Consider the following 26,099-nt stretch of genomic DNA (forward strand, 5'->3'; position numbering starts at 1 on the left):
ACCGGACCCATTCATTAGTTTTCTTACAATGATATTCTCATTGGAGCAGTTAGAAGGGTCTTCATGAGTCCAAAGAGGGGGCAAACCGTTTTTGATGTCCTGAAACCTTAGGCTATATGATTTGCATGAGAGCTATGGCATTTAGCCATTTTCTCATTGGCGTAGCTGCTTGACAGCATACTGGAATTAGTGCATATGAAATCAGTATAGATCCCTACAGAGACAAAAGTTTAAGAAACAAGTATGTATCAAATCACCTGTGAGATTTAACAGGATGGAGAACTCTTGATCAACCCATGATTCAGTGCTGTAGTCTTGTTCTCGTTTTCATTACAAATATTAGTAAACCTTAACAGGTCATACTTTGCGTGATTCTTGTAGGCAATTATGCAGTATCAATATGCAGTATCAATGTTTTAAAGGCCAAATTATGTAAAATAGTTCTTCAAAAGGCTTAATTTCTTTGGGGATGCTCATAAAAACAGTAAAAAGAGGCTATGAAGTAAAAAAAAAAAAAAAAAAAAAGCTGAAATAATTTTAGATGGCAACCCAAGAGATTTAATCTAATCTGCTACATGAACATCTGATTATCTCACTTTTTTCTTCTTCACAAAGCTTGACCAATTGTTCCCAGAGGCATCTATGGTTTTCTATACAAAATAACTTGAACATCTCGACAACTGTTCAAATTCTTGCATTAAAAACAACTCTCATATCGCAAAGGGAAATCCGTAAATTCCACTGGTTTGTTTGAGCATAATTGTCAGTGAATGGATATGACCAAAAAAGCAGGAATCTGTCTCATCTACAGGGGTGGAACAAAATAATTATGTCACACTATATGGCATTGTTGATGGTAATAGAGATGATATTGTAACGTCATCTCCCAACGTAACTATTCGATACAACTGCATTTCCCTTGCACTGGGTCAAAACCTCATAATTCCCATTATAGTGAATTTCATATTATATATTATTTAAAAAATATATCCTATGAATGAGTAAATTGATGTTTGTGGGTGTAATTTTTGACAAATATTTGACCAGTCCACTGTGTTAAAAATAGCTAGCGAACTTTCACGATGCAATGTTAGTGGTTGAACAATCTTGCCAATTTTGGGGTAAATTATTTAAATTTAAATAAATTATTTTGGAGATACAAAGATTCCATCCATTTACAGTGAAATTCCTGTCAGTTAATTACAAGTCTGTTCATTTAATTTGACAACTAGATATGTTACAAAAAATACTAAAACCAAGACTAGTGTTTTTTTTTTTTTTTTTGATGTTGTAATGTCATATTTTAAAATGCAAAACCAGATGGGTACATTTTCCTTTTTAACCACTTATGAGGAACAACTAAATCTGAAATACAAAGGTAATCATTAATAAAACTTTGAGTTTTGTGTAAAAAAAAAATAAATAATAAATATATATATATATATATATATATATATATATATATATATATATATATATATATATATATATATATATATATATATATATATATATATTTCAATTTAAATATTGTCACCAAACAGAAACATTTTTTCCCCAGCACTATAAAATGAGGATAGACATTCTGTAATTGATTCTGGGCCATTTACACCAGCATCTACGAAACATGATTACAATTTAGCAATGGGTAATTGTTTCCTGAAAGCAACAAAGATCACAGTTCATTTTTGTCTCAGTAATCTCCGAAATTCACAACATAAAGCCAAAAATCTAACGAGGAACAGTTTGTAAGTTGTACACTGGCAGTTGAGATACCCCTGTATATTTACAACTAATATTGCGTAAAGGCAAGTTTCCAGAAGCCCTCAAAACACATCTTTTGATGTGTCACCTAAGGTTAAGTACTGATGGCAAGTTTTTTTTTAATCCCTTAAAAATGAGACTACTTTCCAGCCTCATAGGAGGTTGTGCCAGTCCCCGAAGAGTCAGCTGTCGTGTTGCTTGGCATTGCAAAGACTTGATATTTCATTTGAATGCACAACGCTCTAAGCACCGATGCAAAGGCTATTAGCCAGAGTGCCTGAGTGGGTTGGCCAACTGTGTGCAGGTCAGGTTCTGAAGCACTTCAAACAAATGAAAAGAGAGCCAGAAAACCAACTATACCCGCTATTTAATATTAAATGTTCAACTAAGCAACAGCTTATGAACATTATATTATACTTTGGGTTTCTTTACAGAGACATTTTGGGATTAGAAACAGGCACAATAGAACAATGAACTCCTTCCATTATGCAACTAGGCATTTTCGTTTTGTGTTTTTATATGGCTGAGCTGGTACGCAGTAAGCAATGCATAGAGGGTATATTTTAATGAAATCAAGTTGCAGCAAAACCAAACAGAAATGGGCCCCTAATAAATGCCACCGCTGCTGTTTTAGTTGTTACTATATATCAATGTTAAAATGACTGCAATGAAAAAGCTCAATAAAACAATAAAGCCATAGCCTAAAAGTTTTTGAACAGTATCAAACAATTGTTATAGGAGAGTGCGGTAAAGCTGCAGAGTAAACTTCGTTAAACGTGTATGGGAATTTGGCCGATGGCCCTTTGCCGTCCTGGGTTACAGTATATGATTCTGAGGGCATGGGGGTGCTGCCATTTGGCTTCCATTCACTGCATGTCATTTTCTTGGTCATTGTTTGATAAATCTGAGTCAGTATGACAATTTTCTAGAGTCAATAGTGATGAATTAAAGAACCTTGATGCATTTTGAATGGGAGATGAATGGCAGTCGGAGCCGCTATCAAAGATGCGTGTGATGTCTCTGCCCAAGGGACAAGTACGCCTGTCTGCAAGTTGTCTCGATAAATAGGTTTCTCCAGGTTTTATAAGCTTTTTTTTTTTTCCTAGCAAACCCATAAACACATAGGTACCATTTTGAGTTTCTGTATTGGGGCAAGTAATGAATGCAAATTTGGTGAATTGCATTAATTGGCTGAACACATTTTTACACAGTTATGGGGGCATTAGGGAGGAAGTGCCTACAAGACAATGGAGGTCTTGGAGGTCTGCTTGCTATTTCCTGATCGAGGTAATTTACAAGCTTCGACCTCCTACATGGACTCAAAAAAATCAGTTTCTCGTTCCACTATTTCAAGGACATCAACAAGCCTTTCACACATGGCAATTAAAGGAAATGAGAGAAGTTGCTTTAAGTGGCTACAAATCAAGTTTGCATTTTTTTGGTGAATGTTGGTGACCTTGAACGCACCCTGACGAGATCAAAAGAGCCGCTACCTTTGCAGACACTTGCCAATGTTTGCCCCTCAGTGGGACAGAGGCTTAAATAAAGTGAGGCCGCGCCTCTTGCCAGAATTGCGCTGGGCATGAATATAGGGTCCAAAATCTAACCTAACACTGCAATATCGAAAAGGTCAAAGCATTTTTTTTACACTAAAGCAAACTAATTAGTCAAATTTTAACTTCTGTTTGAATGAAAACTGGGCGTTTTTAGAAAATTCAGCTTCAGCCGATCTCTTTCCCAGTCAGAGAAGCTGCTGGTTTAAAAGTGCATGATGTGTGACTGAGCTTAGGCAAGCAGAATCTGCGATGGGCACTTTAGTGTTGTGATTTACGACATAACTGACCATGCGCACTTAGATTTAGGGCACATAAAATGAAAAGCACTCCCAGGGCTCAAAGTATGTGACATATTATAAGTCAAGGGGACCATCTTATGCATCTGTGATTCACTGGACACATTGACATTACAATATTGAAATTAAGTATGTCGTAGCCAATGAAGACTATTTGAGAGGAAATCATTTAACATTTGGAAGTTGGGTATGCTAATCAATTTATAGCAAAAACAGGTAGCTTTTTAAGTGGCTGATATATGCTAAAAGCCTATTTTACAGCAAGTGAAAAGGAAACCAAATGGAAATGAGAAATCTGCCTTAAATACACAGTTTTATACAAGAACACCACAGTGCTGCATATGAAGGAAAAGCTGGCTACTAAAGAGTGATGAGTAATGGCAATTGGACAATCTACATTATAAACTGATGTGATGAACAGTCAATTTTGTGAGCTCACTTATGCTGACAGGCTTATTGGGAGATGTTATAACCAAGGTCTCATGAGTGCATTGACCTCCTAAAGTATAAAAGTCGATAGCCTGTGATTCAGCTGCTCGTTGACTCTTTCTTCAGAAAAAAGAGAAAGCCTTAAATTATTAACTTTTCAAGCCCTATTCCCACCTTAAGACATTTCACAAAGTGGACCCATTAACTGTACCGATGAGTATGAATATGCAGAATAGTATGGAGAGTAGAACTTTCGCTCCTCCACAAGATTGAGGGGTATTAACATACGTCAATTTTTCACACACATTAAATGTGGTGCTGCAGTGAAGGTTTTACATGTCTATAGATTGCCCCATTTATCATAGTCATTTACTGTACTATATGGCTACTGAGTCATCTCAATTATTATTGACTAGCTGCTGTGCGTTGATTATTTACTTTTTAAATAATCTAAACTCCCATAAAAATTAAGAAACTGCTTTTCTAGTGGTAAAAAAAGACAGATGTGCAGAAATGAGACAAATGTGTCGCGGCAGTGCGAAAACGACCACATGTGTGGACTGACCAATGGATTTTAAAAATAAGCAATTCACCCAAATTTTGTTTATGACATTTTGGTCGGAATCGAGCAGTATTTGTTCCAGAGTGCAATTTTTTTTACCCTAACCAGAAAGCCGCAATGACTTTAAGCAACAGGAAAGGGAGGGGTGATGGCATCGAGGCACACTGTATATGCGGATAAGGATGGTTGAGCTCCAATTCTCACATTATGAAATGGTTGGATTCACCCCAATTATGAAACTTCATAAGGTTGAAAGAATCACCTGAAGCAGCCAAATTATAACTTGATATCAAACATTGGTCTATGATTTTGGGCAAGAGAACAATATGGCTCTGTGATTGGGTCGAATCAATCCTTTGTTTTGTCCCCTGTATTTGGATCTGAGGATAACACATTCGCTTTTGAAATTACTAGGTTGCAACATTTTGAAATATTGGCCAATCATCGCAGTAGACAAAATATTCCTGCAAAAAGTACATTGCAGAAAAAAAAGGCGGATCAGAAATTGGACAGTTTTATTTCAAAAGGTATCCTAATGTTCAAGCATGTTTGTACATTTTTTTTCCTTACCAAGTCACATTGGGGGAAAACAGTTTTTAGCATTAAGCCAATGTTTAAACATATTTGCAAAAACATTTACTCGACTTCTATGATTGTTCTACTATTTCGACGGAGAAAAGTGTTGCTATGTCATAGCTGGCTTATCAGAATACAGAGCTGATGGCTTTATAGAATTTCTGTTCTTTGAAGCCCAATTTACTTGCTGTATTCCTGATAAGTCTGTTTTTGGTATTTTTTGCTCTGTGGGGCTATTTTGCAGTTGCTAAAGTCTTTGTGTTCTTGCTGTTGCATGACAAAGGCAAATGTATGCTCCTAGGTATCCCTCCAAGTACGATGCACACACTGAAGATGAAATCAAAAGGCATAGAGCAATTTCAAGATGAGGTGAGTGCCTCAGCTCAGCAAATAAATGCGATGGAGTTTATTAGCTGATGGCTGAAAAAGCAGGCAGACTTTACGGTAGCTCTTGTCACAACATGTGCGTATTGCACTTTGAAATTGTCGCAGTTTACTGTTCTGGACTTGGAAATTTCAATTGTTTCTGACATTACTGAGCACGTTTCACATTTTGTTTATAATTAAAGAGTCATGAGATACAGTTCTTGGCTACAATGCAATCGCTTGGCAATATGTATTCAAATGTAGACAATCAAAATAAAAATGAGACAGTACAGGATTCTGCTACACTAGATCCAAATCTAGTATAGAGCGGAGACAACTGTATCTCGCCGGCACACTCACTGTCGCTTGTCACGCACACAGACTCATTAGTGCTGTGTGATTGTTTCTCTCCCTGTCACACATGGAATCTCTGACTTTTGGTTACATTTCTTCTGTGTCCCGCCTGCGGCCTTCCCTTGGACTCGACCAATTTAAAATGAGACTTAGTTGGATATGCTGATTCATGCAGATTTCACAAGTCCCACTAGAAACAGCAGTTCCCTCCAAAATTGCACGGTAGTACAAGAGGAACGGATGAATGAGGAGGAATTGTTAATATCTCGGAAAATTAAGGCAATCTCCAGCAGAGCTGTAGCTATACTAACAAAGATTTCCCCCTTCAGAAAACACCCAAGACATTAAATCTTGAGATTTTTAATTTTTTCAAGAGGAAGGTTTTTTTTTGTTTTTGTTTTTTTTTTGCTTATTAATCTGGGTTGCTAATGGCCCGGTTTGCCCATTTAATTTATTAATTGACACATCAGTGCTGTTTTACTATTACACCTTTTCATGTCACCCCCCCAAAATTCTTTATAGTAATGTTTTATGTTCCCTCACTAGTCTTGAGACATTATGCAAATTACAATTGCATTTGTAGAAGAGGATTTAAGCAGAAAAAAATATCAGTTTTTATACAGCTCATTGAATGGCCATTTTGCCTTGTTCACTTGCAGTCAACTGAAAATCACAGTTTCTCAGGTAAAGACTAATCAGTGCTGAAAAGCTGCTTAATTGTGTGTTCCACAAACAATATTTATCACAATACTGTGTTTAAGCCCCTTATCAGAGAGGGTCAAAGGCCTTGGACCACCCCTGAAAAGATCAAAGGAACAGCTACCTTCGTCAACACACGCCAACATTCCCCCTCCGTCGGAGAGGTTCAAGGTAGTGAGGAAAATTCAGCACCATGGACAGCGTTATAGCATTACGGTTATGTAGGAAAACTAATCAAGTAAGCCCAATTCTTGAGGTATTTTTAAATTCTCCACTTTCTATGTTTTACTTGTTAAATATAGTCAATTGAAAAAGTTTGGGGATAATTTAAAACTGGGCACAATACTTTTTACCTGTTTAGCTCTTGTGCATTTGTCATTTCGCGAAAACAACTTTTTGATGGTTTGGTTGCTGGTTTTGGCCGTAACGTCATAAATTTATCCCTCCATTTTCTAGAGCCGCTTATCCTCACAAGGGTTGCAGGATTGCTGGTGCCTATCCCAGCTGGTTTCAGGCAGTAGGCAGGGGACACCCTGAACAGGTTGCCAGCCAATCGCAGGGCACACAGAGATAGACAACCGTTCACGGACCCAATCACCACTAAGGACAATTTAGTACGTCCAAAAACCTATCTTGCATGTTTTTGGAGTGTTGGAGGAAGCCGCAGTGCCCTGAGATCCCACGCGGGCTTGGAGAGAACATGCAAACTCCACACAGGTAGGGTGGAGCCAAGTGGATTTTGAACTCGGGTACCTTGAACTGTGAGGCGAATATGCTGAGATAGGCACCATCAACCCTTGACTCTTGTGAGGATACATGGCTCTAGAAAATGGATAGATGGCTATATGAAATCAATTAGTTGTTGCTTCATCTATGCATCTCTACAGCCTAACATTTTACAAAGTCACAAGAACCACTTTCCAACATTTTCAATAGAAATTCTGGCAGGGATCCGATTTTCCTTTTTGTGGCTTATGCAACCATGATTAATGCAAGGCTTCATGCACAATGGTTCACTCGGTGCCAAGAATCACTAATCAAACCCCGTTTCGACATATAACATTGTTACTCCACTCCCATTGTGTAAAGCTTTCATATTGGGTTATCTTTTTAAGGATGCTCATTATGATTGTTTGCTCATGACGCAAAGTAAATAGACTCACCAACAAATAAGTTTGACGGCAGGCAACCAATTGCCTCAATAAGTGTCAATGTCCATAGCAATGGATTACAGCTCGGCATGACCATTTTGGACTAATGTCTAACTCGGGTCTAAAGTAGGAACCTTAATACACATCGATTCTCTGGGAGGCAAGGTTTGGTTTTCGTCAATTACCATTTCATTGGTTTTACATGTCTTGAACTTCAGTTGATTCTTGTTGACCACAAGATAGCGGAAGGTAGTCGATATAATTTGTCAAGGACCCACCATAGTCCAAACAGGACCTGTCTCTTCTAACTCTTTTCGATCTCTGCCTGTATTTTTCGCTAGAGAACCATTGGTATTCCACAACCGGTGCTTGTTTCCTCCTGGCTGCCACAATCATTTCAAGAGGTCACAGATCTGAATTTTACCCCATTGAGACATGCTGTTCACCTCTAATCTCTCTTGTGTGTGCGTGGTTGATGTGCTTCGTTCTCCCCTTGGGTGGTTTAATTACCTATGCCAAGAAGGACGGTTACGGCATCAATTCCGACAGTTTGTCATTTTGTTTGGTCTCAAGTCCGGCAACTTGTCATCTACAGATCTATCAAAATGGTTGTAACCTGTTGTGCAAGGAAGGGAAGCCATCCCTGCCAAATTGAGTGATTCAAAATCTGCTCTGTTTTCCTGCGGAAATTTCATTTGCAAATTTGTGAACACAGCAAGGTTTCATTTATTGAGGCCCGCACAGTGCTTTGCTATTACTTAGTGGGAATAACCCAAAACTGGTGATTATTTATAAGCTAGTACTGACACTAATCAATTTTCATTCAATTGATTCAGTCGATGTGCTATGTTAGGAGGATAACGAAGCATTTATTTATTGAATCCTCTAAATTAAAAGGTTTATTTGTTTGAGGCTTTCAGGATCATCTGAAAAATAACTAAAACATTAAACATAAATAGTATTTTTAAATGTTTCCGTTAAAATGTTGTTAGGACTTTTTTTTTTTTTTTTTTTTTCAAAATGCTTTCCAGAAATAATCACCCCTCAAAGGACCAATTTCAATCTCTAGCAAAGGAAAAAGGTGTATCTTGGATTGAATTGATTTTTTTAATGATCACTTTCATGATAATTTTACAAAATAGAAACGCTGGCTTGAGTGTACTTTTTGAACATTTCTGCTACTATTTGAGGTGGAGCTGTGCATAAAATAGCATGATTACTTCTCTACTGCAGATGTAGATGGCTGTCAAGAGACACATTATAGACAGAATGTTGGGTACATCCGAACAATCTAATGAGATCTAATTCTGTTTGAAAAACGTCTGCTTGTACAAGGACAATAATGGTTAGTTACAAAAAAAAGAATAAATATATATATATATATATATATATATATATATATATATATATATATATATATATATATATATATATATATAATTTTTTTTTTTTAAGTTATAAAGTGACTAACATGTTGGTGAATAAAATTAAAAAAAAATTACAATTTTGATCAAATTCTGTAAAAGAAGGAAATAACTTTAACCAGGCAACTGAGAAGCCAACACTGAATTTCTGCACATTTTTTTAGCCAATTTGGAAACTTTTCTAAAACATTCATGATAAAAGTGACCACTTAATAGTCAAATGCCTTTTCAATAGCTTCACAATGAGAAAATGCAGCTAATTGTTGCTGGCTTTTTTGGGGTATCGTGGCAAAGATGCAGGAATAGCCTAACAGGCTAGTAGCTGTCTGCTTAACCTACTGATGGCCACCAACACATTTTTGTTTATTATGTTTTTCCTACAATTCCAATCTTTAATTGCGATCTACAACATGCTGGGTTGTATAATAGGATACCTTCACTTAGAGTTGATACTCTGACAAATGCATGGTTTTGTTGAATAACTAGTTGGAATGAAATCATGAAAAAGCATAATAGAAGGTGCAAATTAGTCGCGCTAAGCTGCTTAATGAATCTCAGCCAGTGTTTATGCTTGTATGTGTGGGCAGTGTGGAAGGTCCTCTGCCTGGGTTACATCAACTCATGATATGGTTTACAATATAATAAGATCCAGCAAATAATCTGCCTCAAAAAAATAATAATACTGCTTGAATTTGATTGAGATTGTCAATTATTTTTTCAATTGTTTTATTGTGATTTTCCATTCTGATCATTTCTGGTTTTTTTCACACTTGTGAAAAGAAATATGATCTCAATTTTCAGAAACTTCAAGTGTAGGAAACAGGGCTTAACATGATGCATTTGTGTTTTCATCACTACAAACAACATGCACAAATTACAGTAAATGTAATTAATGAAACACATCAACAAACTGAGCATTATATTTGTAAAATCAACACACAGATCATATTTTTCACTTGATCTATTTTGAATGTATGTTTGGAAAACTAAAACATGGAAAGGGTGAGTGAGAAGGACACGTTTGATAAACAAATGGAGCTATTTTCAAAAATTCTCAAGCCAGGCTGCCACTGTGTTTGTGAGCAGACAGTAAAATGAGAGTCCCTGAGTGCATATTCAGTATTCACCATGAATGCAAAAACCATGATATTTTTAATCCTAAACTCAGCACTGTATTTTAAGCACCCCTCCCAACGCATTAAAATGAAGATTGATTGAAGCTGCAGAAGGCAAGGGAAGTGTGGGTTTGTGGCTCCTGAGCTTCTGAGCACTAAAATGGAGGAGGCGTGTGGGATGAGATTGGAGGAGCTGTTTGAGAAGGGGGGCAGCAGAAGTTAGAGGAATGACTCAAATTTGCCACAGCTTGTGGAGGGGGTTGGGTTGGGGGGAGGGGGGGTTACGAGCTGATCCCCGCGTTTCCATTTGACAAATCTTATCATTTAAAGATCGTCTTTTGATTCTACTAATTAAGCATTGAGTGATAGGTCGCGTTTGTCACCCACCCAGCACGCCTCGCAATTATGCTACAACATATCAAAATATGACCTCCATTAATTCGTTTCCTTAGTGAAAGCCCCCCTGTTACTAATTTTTAGATGCAGATTTTTTAAAGAGTAAAATCTGAAAGTACAGTTGAACTTAAAAGAGGGGCACACACGGTCAATTAACAGTCCACATTGTTATCGAGGGAAGCGCTAAATGCATCTAACTACATTTTGTAGATACTACATGTTTTCTTTACTCACCCATGTTGTCTCATCCGCGCGTCCGCTCCGCTCCTGGCAGCGCAATCCTGCTCACTGATCACGATTTCCCTTAGTGTCGCTTGTCCAATCCAGAATCCTCAAAACCGGTGGAACCCCTCAAGCAAACGGTGACTCACCTTCCATCACTCATACGAAAAAAAAACAAAAAAAACTAAAAAATGAAAACCTTCCGGTGATTCAAGCGTTCAAAGTTTGTTCCAATGCGCACCGAAGCTGCGAAAGTCGCCACGCAAAAAAAGAACATGTGTCATCAAAGCCCAAGTTGCGAATGGCTTTATGGATTTGTAGCATGATTTGAAACGCGTACAAAAAAAATCTGCACGTTTCCAAAGTGTGAAAAGTCAAACGGAGCACGGTTGTGGCGCAGATGTGGGCGCAGCCTTCCCAAGCAGGTGCTCCATGCAAGCGCACGTCAGCAGTGTGCTGGATTTGCAGGGGCTAGTGCTCAACCTACCCAGATGCGTGTGCGCGCCCGAATGCGTGGGGTGCGCGTGCGCGGAGGGGGGGGGGGGGGCATTGAATGTGAAAGCACTCGATGCATTGTTGAACAGCTGCAGGAGCTTCTGGTCAAATATGAGATGTGTTGTTTGTTCAGTCATCAATTCGCTCCCCCAACTCAATCGGGATTGCGTTGCAGCAGGCATGCTGGAGGATTGCAATTATTACGGGTTGAGAGGGTGCAAGCTTGAGCCAGTGTCACGTTGCACACAGTAATTATTGCAGCTGATTTATTAAGGACAGATGCTGTCTTCTTCAAACACGTTTACAGTGCTGATTTCTTTACTAATTCAATTCTACGTAGTCCTATCCTCATTTGGATTTGCTTCTGCAATGCCGACAGAACTCTGAATTTTATCGCGAAATGTCAGACCGCCTACTAGGAACACTGCAAAAACACTTTTTGAAGTCGGAATTACTCACGAAGTCAAGGCAAATAAAAAGAGCCTACAAAAATGTTTCAGTCTTTACAGCATTTTTTATGCGTAAAAAGATTCCGGAAAAAGTCCACTCATGAGTGAGCTGGAGCCTATCACATTCACATAATTTAAAGTCTTCAAGGAACCTAACATGCATGTTTTGGGAATGAAAGCTGAAGGAGCTGAAGTGAACTTGTAAGCTTCCCACAGTAAAACTGAAGGCTCACCTTGATTGTGATGTTGGGATGCTGGTCACATCTTGTGACACAAACGCTAAAACGCAAAATCTTTTTTGTAAATTTGACACCAAAGGAATGAGTCATGTCTACGATGCAGCCAAATTTTAACATTTACAAACCGGACAAAAGTTAGCTAGAATAAGCAAATGCAGAAACTCTTTTGTTCTTGTCAGGGTTCATCCAAGGTCTCAAACGTTGGCTAAAATGTCTCCAGATGCAGCCAAAAGGTTGTCAAATGTTCACCAACAGATTTTTTTTTTCTGCTCTTGTCACAAGTCTGCTGGAGACCTAGTGACAAGAGCATTACAGGCAAACATCTGGCAGGTTCTGACAATATACTAGAAAATGTTGGTGACCTTGAACGCACCCTGAAGGAATCCAAAGAGCCACTACCCTCAGACACTTGCTAATTTCCACCCTCAGTGGGATAGCTTAAGCCCTTGAGTAGCCTGTATGAAATAACCCCTCAAAATCATTAAAAAAAAAAGCAAACAATCGTCTCAACTATCAGAGTCTCTCTCATTTCTCAACAGCACCCAGAAACAATTATCCATGTCTGTGTTACATCTAAAATAGATTATTGTATCACCCTTTATTTTGGACTTCGCCAGTCCTCCTCCAACTGTTGGTCAAAAATACTGCTGCTTGCCTCTAAACTGGAGTTCATAAGAGGGAGTACACAACATAATTCTTGCATGACTTCCCCCTTGTCTGTACATTTTAGAGTTATTACTTAAAATACATTTATTTGTTTTCAAATCTTGAAATAGTCTAGCTCGGACCTCTATGCAACTGACCAGTGTCTCAGGTAAACAAACCAGATGTTACTGGAGAGCCCCTGAAAGAATTGAGCTTTTTCCATTGCCAGTCCAGTTGACTAATTTGTACACGTGTACAGTCAGTCAATACTCCTTAAAAACCAAAACCACATTCTCAAATGCCTAGGTCATCTCACTGTGGAGACTTCAAAACACTTACTTGCACCATTTGTACTATGCTATACTACTTTCCTATTTTGAGAGTGATACAGTGGCATCTTGGGGCAACATAGGGCATTTCAAAAAGATCACAACAGCAAACAGGCAGGTTTCTCAGTAAATCATAAAAGGTCGGTTAAAAAAATGCAAACACTAAATACATTGTAAATACCTTTACAGAATAGTAAATCAGAAGAAAAGAGAGAGGTGACAAAGTACAGCCGGGGCAGAAAGTCCGATCGGGGCAGGTAGAGTTGTAGTCAGGCAGGCAGAGCAAGAGTAGTGAGGGACAGGCAAGGTCGGAACCCAAGCAGACAAAAAAAAAAAAAAAAACAGACGGTGTTTGGGTAATCTGAGGCAGGCAGCGTAAGAATCTTCTTAGGCAGAAGAGGAAGGAATCAGAGAATGCTTTGCATGAGAGGAAAATGTTCTGGCGAGGCCTGGCAGGAAAAGGTAGGTAGGTTTTTGGTTGCACCTGGTGGTGATTGAACTGATGGAGTGGAATATGGTTGGAGAGGAGGAAGAATGATCTGGCTGGTGAAATATGGATGTGTTAGGAATTGTTGTAGAGAGCTGCACCTACATGTGATTATTTTTACACTGTTAGATTTAAAATTGACCTGCATGAAATCATGTTATTAAGGTTTTTGTTGAAGATAAATACTTGTAAACTGGTTTAAAGTGAATAAAACCAGTGAGTAAAAACCTAAGATCAAATCCATTTTGCAATAAACGCTCAAAAAATTATGACAAGCAAAAATCTATTATACTGTATGTCTCTTTAAAGCCAGATTATTAAAAACGACTGAACATTACTTATTAGTACAGGCAGCAGGGTTTTACAGGAAATTATGTCAAGATATAATCAAAATATTTTGCCCTTTAAATAAATAAACAAATTGAAGTAACCAATGTAATCCAACAAAACAATTCAATATTATACAACATACCCTATTAATGTTTCCGTTTGGCCTTCCAGGGCATAGGAGAAGAAACCTTTTTGAAAGTGCACCAGAACAGCAGAGACTGACACATCTTTAGCAGAAGGAGTGAGCTCACTCCCCGCTGTCTGTTGATGTTGGCCTGTTATACTGTCCATGTTAGACTGCCAGGATTTGACCAAAATCACAGAGAATTTGGCCAAGCTGTCCGGAGAGCAGAAGTTTACGTCATCTTTCATTTGTTGATTAGATCTCGGTCAAAGCAGTAAATACATGATATGTTAAAATGTAAAATCTGTTGTAATTGTTTCTAAATTGATTTTAAATCAAACTTGTCTTTTTTTATATTAGCTTTAAAACAGAATATTGATTATTTTCCGATGCAATGAGACTACTGATAAGTATCCAATTTCACCAAAATTACCATCAGTGCCATTCTGAATACCAAATACATATTTATTCAGATTGAGTACCTATGATGCCTATGCTCTATAGTCAAAGCAGAACATTTGGCAGAATGGCAACTTGTATCTTGAAAAACATGTAAGTCGGGTCACTTGTATCTCAAGGCACCACTGTGGATAACACACGCAAAAAGAAATGTGAACAAATATGTCTTGAACTGGGATTGGAGGTGAATGCCTTGCTCAAAGGCACTTCAGCGGTAATCATGAAGCACACGAGTATCTCTCATCTTTGAGAGTCTATTATTAATTTTCCTCAGTTGGATTAAAACTGTGACCCTCCGGTTTCAGATATCAAGTCCTTGAAAACTCTTTGAAATACAATGATGTGGCTGGGGGTAAAACCTGTCAATAGACACTGACTTCAGAATAAAAAAAAAAAGTGCTGCAGTAAGAAATGTGCACTATGTCCCTGGCAACAGATTCCACTGTTTGAGCTGAAAACGCAATGCAACAAAAAAGTAAAAAAAAAAAAAAGCCAATAAAGTGATTTGATCTATGTGGCAATGTGACCATGTATTTTTCTAACACAAAAATGCCCCAATGCTCATTGCCAGATTACATCTACACTCAATCAAAAATAATAACTCCAGCCTTCGTGCTTTCACACTTGGCAGCAGTGATATTGCGCGAAATTGACAACCAGTTAGGGTGTGAGGCCAGCCAGGAGAGAAAAAAACCCAAACTGCATAGAACCATATGTTTCAATGACAAAAGCCTCATTTGGTTTTTTAATGTTTTTTTTTCTTACCTGGCTTTTGAACAACTTCTGTGGCAACCACCGTTGTTACAGTATGTTTACTGTTAGCCTATAAAAACAGACCCTCTATCTCCAGAAGGCACTAAATTGTCCAGTCATATGTTTTCACAGGCCACCAGTGCATCACTTGGAAACTTGTCACGATGGATTTGCGCAATTACATCTCACTCAATTCTCACATTGCCATCACAGTGTACTAGGATACAAACGCTCTAGCAAAGGCTATTGGAATCCTACCTGAGATAAGTAGCACTACAAAATCATCTTGAGTGCATCTCTAAATATACCATCTTCTGTCTATTTTGTCACTACATTACTAGTGTCTACCTTCGGTGCTGGCAGCATGTTTTCAGCTCACACTCGGGGAAATGATGTGGTAGTCTATGTATATACATAGCCACATTTTTTGTAACATAAGGCCCACTAAATTATAAGGTGTGGTCTCAACAGGTCTATTTTTCCCACATAGCAGGTGCACTGTGTTAGAAGGCGCATTACTGCACATTAAGAGGAAAAAATGGATAGGGAATGAGAATAACATAATACTTGATGGTGCACTGTTGATTTTTGAGAAAAAGTAAGGCGGCAGTCTTGCTGGTGCCTATCCCATATGACTTCAGGCAGTTGGCTGGGGACAACCTTAATTGGTTTGCAGCCAATTGCAGGCCACACAGAGATGAACAACCATTCACGCACCCGATCACACCTAGGGACAGTTTAGTATGTCCTCATTCAACCCCAAGACATGTTTTATTTTATTTTTTTCAAGATTTTGGCTAAAGGAAGGTCTAAAAATAGCTGGTACGGAATGAGATAATTAAGTACTAGACTATTCTATTACTTTAGGTAAATAATTATGAAATACAAAAGAAATATTTTTTATATTTTTTTAAGCTGCTAGACATGTATTTATATTTTTACTGTTCATTTTTTGACTAGTGTTTGGCTAAAGGAGGGTCAAATGGCTGGTGCTAAATGAATTTAACACTAAAGTACGAAAGTAATTGAGTACTTTAGGTAATGCTATAGTAATCACTTATCTAAGGTAATTAGGTACTAAAGTAATTGAGTACCCTATGTACTTATGTGCTATAGTAACGATTACATTTGGTACTAAAGTTGTATGTTTACTTGTCTAAAGTCAGTGACCGCCTTTAGTACTTAAGTAATTGATTAGTTGATTTGTAGTGCACCATTTTTTGACCCTCCTTTAAGAAGAAATTGGAAAAAAAAATAGCTGGGATTGAATGTCTGGCCTCTTTGGGGTATAATTAAGTGCTAAAGTAATCCACTGCTTTAGGTAATTCTTTCCTGCAATTACCTAAAGTAACTTTGGTACTCATTAATTACTTCCTTACTTAATTAAAGTTTTTGACTTTTTGTGTACTTAATTACCTAAAATGGTGGATTATTTCAGTATTTAATTACCGGTATGATTAGCTTACACGACTATTTTATTACCGACTATTTTATTACCTACAGTAATGGATTGCTTAAGTACTTTACTACTTAATTTAGTAGCAGCCATTTTAGGCCCTCCTTCAGTCAAACTTGAAAACCAAGATGTATCCTTGTGAACAAATGAATGCTATCAGCCAGTGATTTTAAAATAAAGTATAAAGCTGAACAAGAAAACCTCATATAAAATATTTGAAAGCATAATAATAATGCTACATTTGCTGTGAAAAAGATATGGCATTTCTATTTTGAACAAGACATTAAGAGGTTGTCCTTGGAATCAAAAAGAATCCAGTATAACATGAACTGAAAAGATCCAGAGCCGTATGTACCTAATAAGTTTTTTTTTTTTTTTTTTTTTTTTTTTTTTTTTTTACAGCTGAGGGCAAAAAGATGACAGACAGTCCGCAACAATATTTCTGGGTCAATGCTCCTCTGAATGTCAGTTCAGTTCAGTTTGCCTGAGACATACGTCATTTACTAGCATCAGCTTTGGATGGATCTCACCTAACGAACCAACTGCGGTCCAAATCATTTATTTATTAAATTACTTTGTGTGTGTGTGTGTGTGTGCGGGGGGCTCAGTCCTGAGCACATGCAAAAAACTGTTGCAAATTTGATCGCTCAAGAAAACAGATGTGAAAGCTGACGACTGGGCGTACCCAAGATTGCATTTGCCAAATGTGCAAAATTGCCACGGAATTCATTACGCGCTTTCTGGGGGGGAAATTATGCAAACAGATTAATTTTGCAGGTGGAATTCGATTTATCAAACCTGAGACAAATTGCGGTAGATGATGTTGAATATATAAACCGTGCTTCCCAAAGGCAGAAACATGCTCGACTGTGCCAATGTAGCTCGGATTTTGTGAAGATTTTTATCATAACAAAAAGCATTTATATCCTGTGGAATCCGTGTTGCCCACACAGTGTTTCACAATTCTCTCCAATAAAGGCAGAAATGTTTCTTACCTTCAGGAACTTGCAACTTTTAAACTTTGATTTATGTGTATGTGCTTTCTGTCTGAGGCCGACTTGTTTCTATTTGTGTTGACAGTGAACTTATCACAATGATTACTCACCAGCCAGAATTTGTATGACTGTGCACATTTCAAAACAATTGTTAATCATACTGTTTGTTTAGATGTTAAACAAATTCCATTACTCAAATATTTTTTCAGGCTCACATTTAGTTGTTTACACTGCAATGCTCTAAATAAAAATGTGTTACATTTTGAAGGTCCTTAGTTAAAGTTATTGTTTATAGTATGCATGGCCTCATAGCAAAGTGGCACTGCTCATTTGAGCCATTATCTGAAAACAAACCCTCATTTAATATGTACTCCTTTTTCCAGCAGTTGTAGCACTCCTTTTTTGTGTGTTGGCCTTTTCTCTCGCTAAAGTGAATGGAGCAGGAAGCTAACTGGATATGACTTTGTAGATCAATTACCCCATGATACGGGGTGTTTAACATTGCTAATTAGCGAAAAGCAGTTGAGAAATTTGAATGGGAAATCATTTTACTAACAGCTGCAAACAATTCTGATAATGAAAAATGTTTCACTTAGCGCCCTAAAACTTTTCAGAAGAAACTGTTTGAAGAGCAGATGCAAGAGTGATTAATATGTAAAAGAATCAATGCTGCGTAGCATACCAAAGAAATGAAAAAATTACTCTCACAGAGGGGTGAACATACATAAGTAAAGTTTCCAAAAACATATAATTCCTCTCAAGAAAATGATTGCATTATTGAAGCGGTGTGTGGTTGAGATGCTGATGGCGATGATGAGGTGTGTGGTTTTGTTTTTCGCCCATCTACAAGTTCAAAACTTTCTGTCATATCTAGGACAACATGGAATTGTGCTGTGAATAGCAAATGGCAAATATACCAACTTGGGAGCCATCTTTTTTCATCACATCACTCCTGCAGTTACATTCCATTACTGGTTGGCAATTTTTATCGTGGGATGCAAGACACATGCCAGATGTCAGAGTTGTCACGGCATAAAATATATTGGCGTGATGCTAAGTTCACACGAGCATTACATTGGAAAAAAAAAAAAAAAAAAAAAAAAAATATATATATATATGTATATATATATATATGTATATATATATATATATATATATATATATATATATATATATATATATATATATATATATATATATATATATCACTTGCCTCTAGTTCTGGCTCAAGACCAAACACTTAATGTAAAACATGTCCGTCCAGAAAAACTTCCTATTCAAGAAAGGGCTTAAAATAGAAGTTGATTCTCCCCAAAGAATAGACTGACAGAGTGAGGTAAACAAACATTGAATAAGATATGTTACATATACCCTTAATGGAGGCTGTTATAAATTATATATTTTCTGTACAGTGGAACAAAGGGTTTCCACGTTGATGATGTGTTATTTTTCCCCAGAGGAATTTTTGAAGATTACTTCCTTGTTTCCAGAAGCAGGCTCAAACTTGTTGCCGTCATGAAACCTTCATTAATTGAAAATGAATTGTTCATTTTTACCTTCCTGAATTGCAATGAGCATTTTCTACCAAGACCTCAACTCCTTCAAGACATATTTGCATGTTTTTTTAAGAATATAAATATTTACGGTAATTCTAGGTAGTTAAGATGGATAGTAAAGTTCTCAAGTAGTCATTAATTTAAAGTAATTGAATACCTAAATAATTAATTATTTTCATTCTTAAAGTACTCATTTACTCAAATGATTAAGCAATTACTCAGGTGATTAAGTACAAAGTAATGATTTATTTTATTTTTTTTAGTTCCAAAGTAATCTAACATTACAGTTTATTACTTTAAATAGTAAAGTACTAAAGTAATCAATTACTTTAGGAGATTAAATATTAAGTCAGTAATTACTTAAGGTAACTAAGCACATAGGTTAGAATACTACGGAGCCCCCCTGATGCCAGAGTAAAGGTGAATTTTCTTTTTTTATTTATTTATTTATTTTTTAATTGGCCCGTTCTTTGCGCCTAATAGTGGTACGTCTGCTGGTTCAAAAAAGCAGTATACCACCAGAATACCACAATAAAAACTAAACATTTTTCATAAAATGCACCAAACTCATCAAAGATGCTGTTAATGAAATGTATTAATATGTGTCGGTTGGTATCGTATTTTTTTTTGCTAGCAGAAGCTCGTTTTGCAGTAACCAACCAATCAAAGAATGAGAAATGACGACGAAATGACGCTCTGGCTTTCTGAGGAGCAATTTCATATCTGATGATTTAAGATTCAGGCCTATTGCTACGATTGTTTTGGCCAGTTTTGGCCAGTGCTACAGATTCGGAAGATGTGGAAACACATTGAAATCTGTATAGATAGCAAAAAATCCCCCTTTTCAAAATGAAAAGAATAGACGAGAAGAAATTACCTAATTTTATGGAAAAAATATCATTTTTTTATTGCAAATATAAGTCAGTGCTTCTGAACAGCCCATCGCTATATATATATATATATATATATATATATATATATATATATATATATATATATATATATATATATATATATATATATATATATATATATATATATATCGCTCCACTGTTTTATGGAATGTACTAATGCTTTAATTTTTTACTGGCACAAAATTTGTCCAGGCTTGGCAATTTAAGGCAAAACTGAACAGCCAACTAAATAACGAAAGCAATGAAGCTTAAGGCGTTTAAGCATTGTTTGCATAAATGATGGTGTTTGGTGTCAGATGTGTGGTAAAGATAGAGAATCAAATACTTCCTTTCTACAAATTGATAAAAGATGAACTTCTATCTTAGTGTACTTTATTTGTCTCAGTTTTTCAATTTGTACAATTTTGTTCAGGTTAATCTTAATAGAATCTTGTGTGTGTGTGAGACAGAGAGCGAGTATGGTCTGTATGTGTTTGAACGCGTTAAGACAAAGAGAGTCTCGAGGGGAGGGGGTATAAGAGAGGAGGGTTTTTCTCATCTTTCTAACAGACTTTGGATAGATGACTTTGGATTTGCTCTTGTATACCAAACAGCTCGAGTTAAGTGTAACCATCAGTTCATTAGTTCATTTTCGGGTCATGAACTGGGCATGGGACGTGGGAAGAAATTTTGAGTTGGAAATGTAAAGTCTTTGCAATTAAAAGGGTCGCCAAATGCCATATATTCCTCAAATCAGACGCTGAGACAGTCCGGATTTTCAGCATTGTGTCAGCAGTCCCGACAGATTTGTCAAACAGCATTTATTTTCCCTAATTTACATCACATTATGTAGTCATCTCATTTTAATGTATTTTTTAATCCAGCAAGCCAATTGTTCGGGCCCTGTATATGTCAATCACACAATTTTCATGGCAATTCAGATGATAAAGAAAATTAAAAGAAATTGTAACTGTTCAATTTCACATCACATCACTAGAAAGACTTTCTGCTTCCTAGTCGACGAATGGTAAATGATATCAGATAACGAACTGAGTTTTCTGGGATGTCCCAATGTGGGACAACGAGGTATGTTGCGCCAACTGATTTCAGTTGTATGAACAATATTTTGGAAAAAAAAAATGCTTGCATTTGACAGTTGACAACTGCATGGGGGAAGCAAAAAAAAGCAACAAAAAAAATACAAAGCAAACTTTGTTAAAAATACACAAATAATCAAAAATCAACACTATGATAATGTTAACCTAAGTCTTGCTGTGTCATGAAGGGACAATGCGTAAGATTTTGACCGTTTTTCATTAGAAAGGAATACATTAAATGATTACAAATTTAAAGAACTTTGTAATAAATGTGTTCTTAACGACCAACAGTATGTTTTAAATATAATCGTAGGTCTAGTTGTCATTAAATTATTTTACATGGTGATGACACTCCTACTATGTCTGTTATAGCTACGGATAAAGGTAAACGCAGCACATCCGGCTGTCCGTAGTTAAAAAAAAAAAAAAAAAAAAAGTCTAAATCTTACACATTGTCCCTTTAAGTATGGGCTTACCACTTTTCGACATTGCTGTGACTTTCTTTTCAAACGCATTGCTTTGACTGAGGTGTTCAATGCCCATTTTTTTCACAGTTACTATTTTTGGCATCCAAACAAAATAGAAAAAAGACAAGTCAGAGCTGCAAAGTGTAAAAGCAAGCATAATGCTGTCCAGTTAGGAAAATATGTAGCTTAGATCTTTTTACTCGAAAACAAAGGGAAGAGGTCAGAAAACAATAGAAAATGTTCAATTTTTCATGAGTGTTCCACATTCTATGATAAAAAAATGAGTTAGGGCGGTCTTGCATCTTGTTCCGTTTTGTCTGCTTCTCAGTAGGTGTTCTACTCATGATGTGAAGGCATAAGCTACAAATTTGGTTGCTAGGTTGCACACATAAATAGAGTGTTGCACAAGGTCTGGTTTCAGAGAAAAGCAACAATGACATTTGTAAAGGTTTTCTCTTTCTCTTGAAATATAAAGCACCTTACTTTAATTTTACATGGATATTATTCCCTGAAGTTAACGTGGGTAAAACAAATATATGTTAACCAATTCTAAATCAATACACCCACAGATTAATACTACTAATAAACTTACTCGCCTGCATATATGATGTTTTTTGAATTGTGTAGTACATAATACGCATGTTTCAGTGCTAAGCAGTATGAACACAAGACAAAAAGGCAAAACACTGTATGTATGGTGAAGGCAGAGGAAAGATTAGCTCCCGCTTTCTTCTTTTGGGCATTGTTTTGGTTGTCCTTGTCAGCTGAATGTAGAATGAAAAGAAAAAAAAATGAATCAAGGAATATGAAACATGCCTGTTTCCTGGGAAGGAATCTTTTTAAACTATCAAAGAGTCGCCGCAACTATTGGTAGCGTTCACTGACGTCACGGGATATTGTTATCTCGTGAGTCATCGCCATTGTTATCCGGCAAGCGCTCAGTATCGCAGTCTTGCTCCCTGTTGTGTTTGAATGATCTTGTTATGGCAAATGTCATGCTCATCTTTCATTAGCATTACTTATGTAAAGAAGATTCATGTGGAAGGCTTAGATCAACAATCCTTGGAGAGCTACACGTTGAAACATTGTTTGAATAATTGAAACGGTTTTATTTCTTCTTTGTTTTGCTTGTGTCTGAATCTAAACATTGTATTTTTTTTTACCTTAATGTTAACAACATATTGGTTTAAATTTAGCTTGTATTGTTTGTGATCTGCATTTATATAGATCATTTGTGAAATGGATTGAGTAGTGAAGAAAGTCAGGTTGTTTTGGGGACAAAGTTGGCGAGTTCCCCAAGATGTGCGAGCTACAGTTGGCTACAACAAAACTGTTGACTAATCAATTGATTGAATACGCTTTAACTACGATTTCAAATTTGGGGCTACTGGGAGAGGAAAATAAAGACCTTAGGGAGGATATTGGGGGATATTTCAAAAGTGTTCAAAGTGTTTATTTTTGTCATTTACTCAAAACAAGGGCTACAAAATACATTGATTTGATTAATTTATCTTTATATAAAAGTTGATGAAATCAATGTCTTACACAATAGTTTACACTAATTACCTAGTTATGGCATGCAAGTTATGCACAAGCTATGAATAGCTATGTTTTACACAAACAATGAATAAGTTAACCTTAAAGCAGATTTTAAGTCAGTATACATTATTGTGTGAACATCTTACATAACTTTTTTTATGATTCAATTTTTCATAAATATTTGTTGGGTTTGCTTCTTTGATTAGTATTCTACTCATCAAGTTTCCATTTTTGGGGGGCCATATTGGCCAGGCAGCCCTGGTCAGAGCACACTTTAGTGTACTTTGTTTACCTACATGGAATGCATTGTTTGCCTTGAATGCATTTGTTTACCTTACATTTGGAAATGTTTTCAATTCACCCTTGCCATACATCAGTTTCTTCTCTGATCACTCAGTTCCTTCACATTCGTGATATCAAACCACAAGTGCTGTATTCCAAATAAGGCTCTTTTTATATCCTTGTTCACTTTACTGGTGCACCTGTGAACAGTGAGAAGTAGTTAATGAAAAAAATGAATGAATGAATTTTTTAAAACAACATTATCGAAACATTCGCGTCTGCTCACTGGCCTGTAACCGTTTGTTAACCCCATGACATAGTCGCCCGGTCGATTGGCACGGTTCAGTGATGTTATGTGAATGCTAACTATATATACTAAATAATATGTTGAACATATAATTACAGATAGTAGATTCCAAAATATATATATAACATATAATATAATATAATTCAGAAGCTTCCAAGCTGTCATATCAAGCTTTTGTCCTAGTTTCCTTCCAGGTTGAGTTTCCGGGTCTAGTTTCCAAGTGTCGTTTTGCAAGATACAGTTCAGATGGATTTTTACTACCAAAGCCTTTTTTTACTTTTCTACTTTTATGTCGCGTCTGCTTCTATGGCCAAACTCTGCTCCTCACGTGACATTGCAGGCATTTACGAAAACCCCCTGGCCTATTTGGTGGCTACAGCTGTGTCTGTCTGTACTACATGTAGAAGTGTATATATACAAATCTGCTACAGCTCTACCTCCTGCACTACAGGAGACTTGGTCTTGTGAACTAATCCAGAAAAGGACCAATTCTGTTGTTGTGAACACCTAAGTACTTAAGTCCAACCTTTCTATTTCCCTTTATTTTATTTATTTTTTTGTCCATGCCATTGCGAGGACTGTGCTGCATGTAGGTGCAACGGTGATAATGGTTGGTCTGAAGTGTAGCTGTGTGCGTCAGCGCTGTGCTTTGAGCACGCTTTCACTGTGCACTGAGAGAAAAACATCGAGAGGTTTTCTGATTACAGCCTTGTGTTGATCTTTCATTATTGTCATTTTTATTTTTAATGGTATGGTGGTACAATCAAGGTTGGTTTAAATAATGGAAAAAAAGTGTAAGAAATCAGGAAGAAAAATGTCTAAAGGACAACAAATATTGAGCAGAAATTGAGTGGTTTATTTGTGCTATTATTATTCAAGTACAACAATGGCTAATTTTAAGTATTGACAAAATGTATTTTATTTCTCTAATAAACACTGGGAAGCATTAAGAATATGTTTATTTGACTGAAAACTGCCAACATAGAGCAACACATTGTATGCCACATGCAAAGGCTAATTACTAGAGCAGATATTGGGGCTCTTAAACACACATATACACACACACACACACAAAAAAAAGATTAGCAAAAATGGGATTTGTTTACCATAGCAAAAAGCACAACTCTATTAAAAACCTTGAAAAATGGGTTGTATGCTATCTTCCACATACTGTATCTTAAAACAACAATGTTATGATCAAGTGGGTTAGGGTTAGGGTGTAATTGTAGTGGCATGCGCTAATATACGTATTTCTTTTGCAGTCACATTAAACCCTAATTAAATTGAATTTCATCATTCAAGACAATGAAGCTCTTCAACCACAGTGAAACACTAGGTAGAATTAGATTTGATAACAAGCCACTCTGGGGGGGTAAGAAAAGGTCAATTTGAAGTTGGTTATAGCACAAGGTAATCCCACATTAACATATTATTAAATTCGTAAGATTAACAAAATAAGAAATTCACAGGTGGCTTCATATATTTAAGTGATGGTAACAATAGAAACAATTTGAAATGTCCTTTGGGATTATAACCAGATGGTTTGCTTCACATAATTGTTTTGCACAAATCCATGTTTGAAAGAGTGTATTGCTTCTATTTCACAAATTAACTTGAAAAGAACTTGAAAAGAACAAAAAACTTCTGCTCCTTTGTTTCTGACTTTTAAGGGACCTATGGCATGATATTTTATAGTTTCCCCAGTGTATTAAGTACATAAATTGTACTGTACATGAGACAATTTAAGTCCTTGTAAAATATGAGTTTAATGGTACTGCTATTTCTAACTAGGAAGAAAACACATTGTTTGCACGAATCATCCCTTTTACCATGTGCCTGCCTTGCCCCCTACATGAAGTGTTGAATGCCGGCAAGCCACGAAGGGTGCATCCATCCTTCATCTTGCCTGCTCATCCTCACGAGGCTTGTGGCTGATGGGGACTTACTGACATAAGGTAATGTGAATGCTCTCCCCACCCAATATTGAGCACTCAAGCACTGCTAGCTAACAGACACTGGCACCATACAATAAAATGCAAGTACAGTGGACCCCCGGGTTACAGTGTCCCTGTCTTATGTTTATTTCATGTTGCGATGTGGAATACTGAGTTTTTTCATCTCGTCTTTATGGTTTTTTCTCCGCTTTGAGACAAAAACAATCGTCATGACCCTAGGGGATTGGCTGTATTTGTGTTGTTCTGTCTCCATCTGCAGGCGTTTTAGGTAATTGTACTTATTTTCTGTTCTGTTGCCTAACTGCCTCCATGTAACACGTCACTACAGTGCT

The 26,099-nt window shown here is 36.7% G+C and overlaps 1 protein-coding gene across 2 annotated transcripts in view; it reads right to left on the reverse strand.

Annotated features, from left to right (window-relative positions):
- lrrtm4l1 (leucine rich repeat transmembrane neuronal 4 like 1) overlaps window positions 1–11,349 on the reverse strand; it is a 41,735-nt gene extending 30,386 nt beyond the window's left edge. For both annotated transcript variants that reach the window (XR_015868046.1, XM_088435783.1), the window contains exon 1: window positions 10,923–11,349. Coding sequence is in view for 1 of the 2 variants with exons in the window: in XM_088435783.1 (XP_088291909.1) it covers window positions 10,923–10,926 (4 nt within the window). In the remaining variant the exon portion in view is untranslated. The remainder of the gene's footprint in view (window positions 1–10,922) is intronic.
- Between the last annotated feature and the right edge of the window lie 14,750 nt (window positions 11,350–26,099).

Source organism: Hippichthys cyanospilos, chromosome 15 (genome assembly GCF_059441005.1).
Source record: "Hippichthys cyanospilos isolate Australia breed blue-spotted pipefish chromosome 15, RoL_Hcya_1.0, whole genome shotgun sequence".
Classification (NCBI taxonomy): domain Eukaryota; kingdom Metazoa; phylum Chordata; class Actinopteri; order Syngnathiformes; family Syngnathidae; genus Hippichthys; species Hippichthys cyanospilos.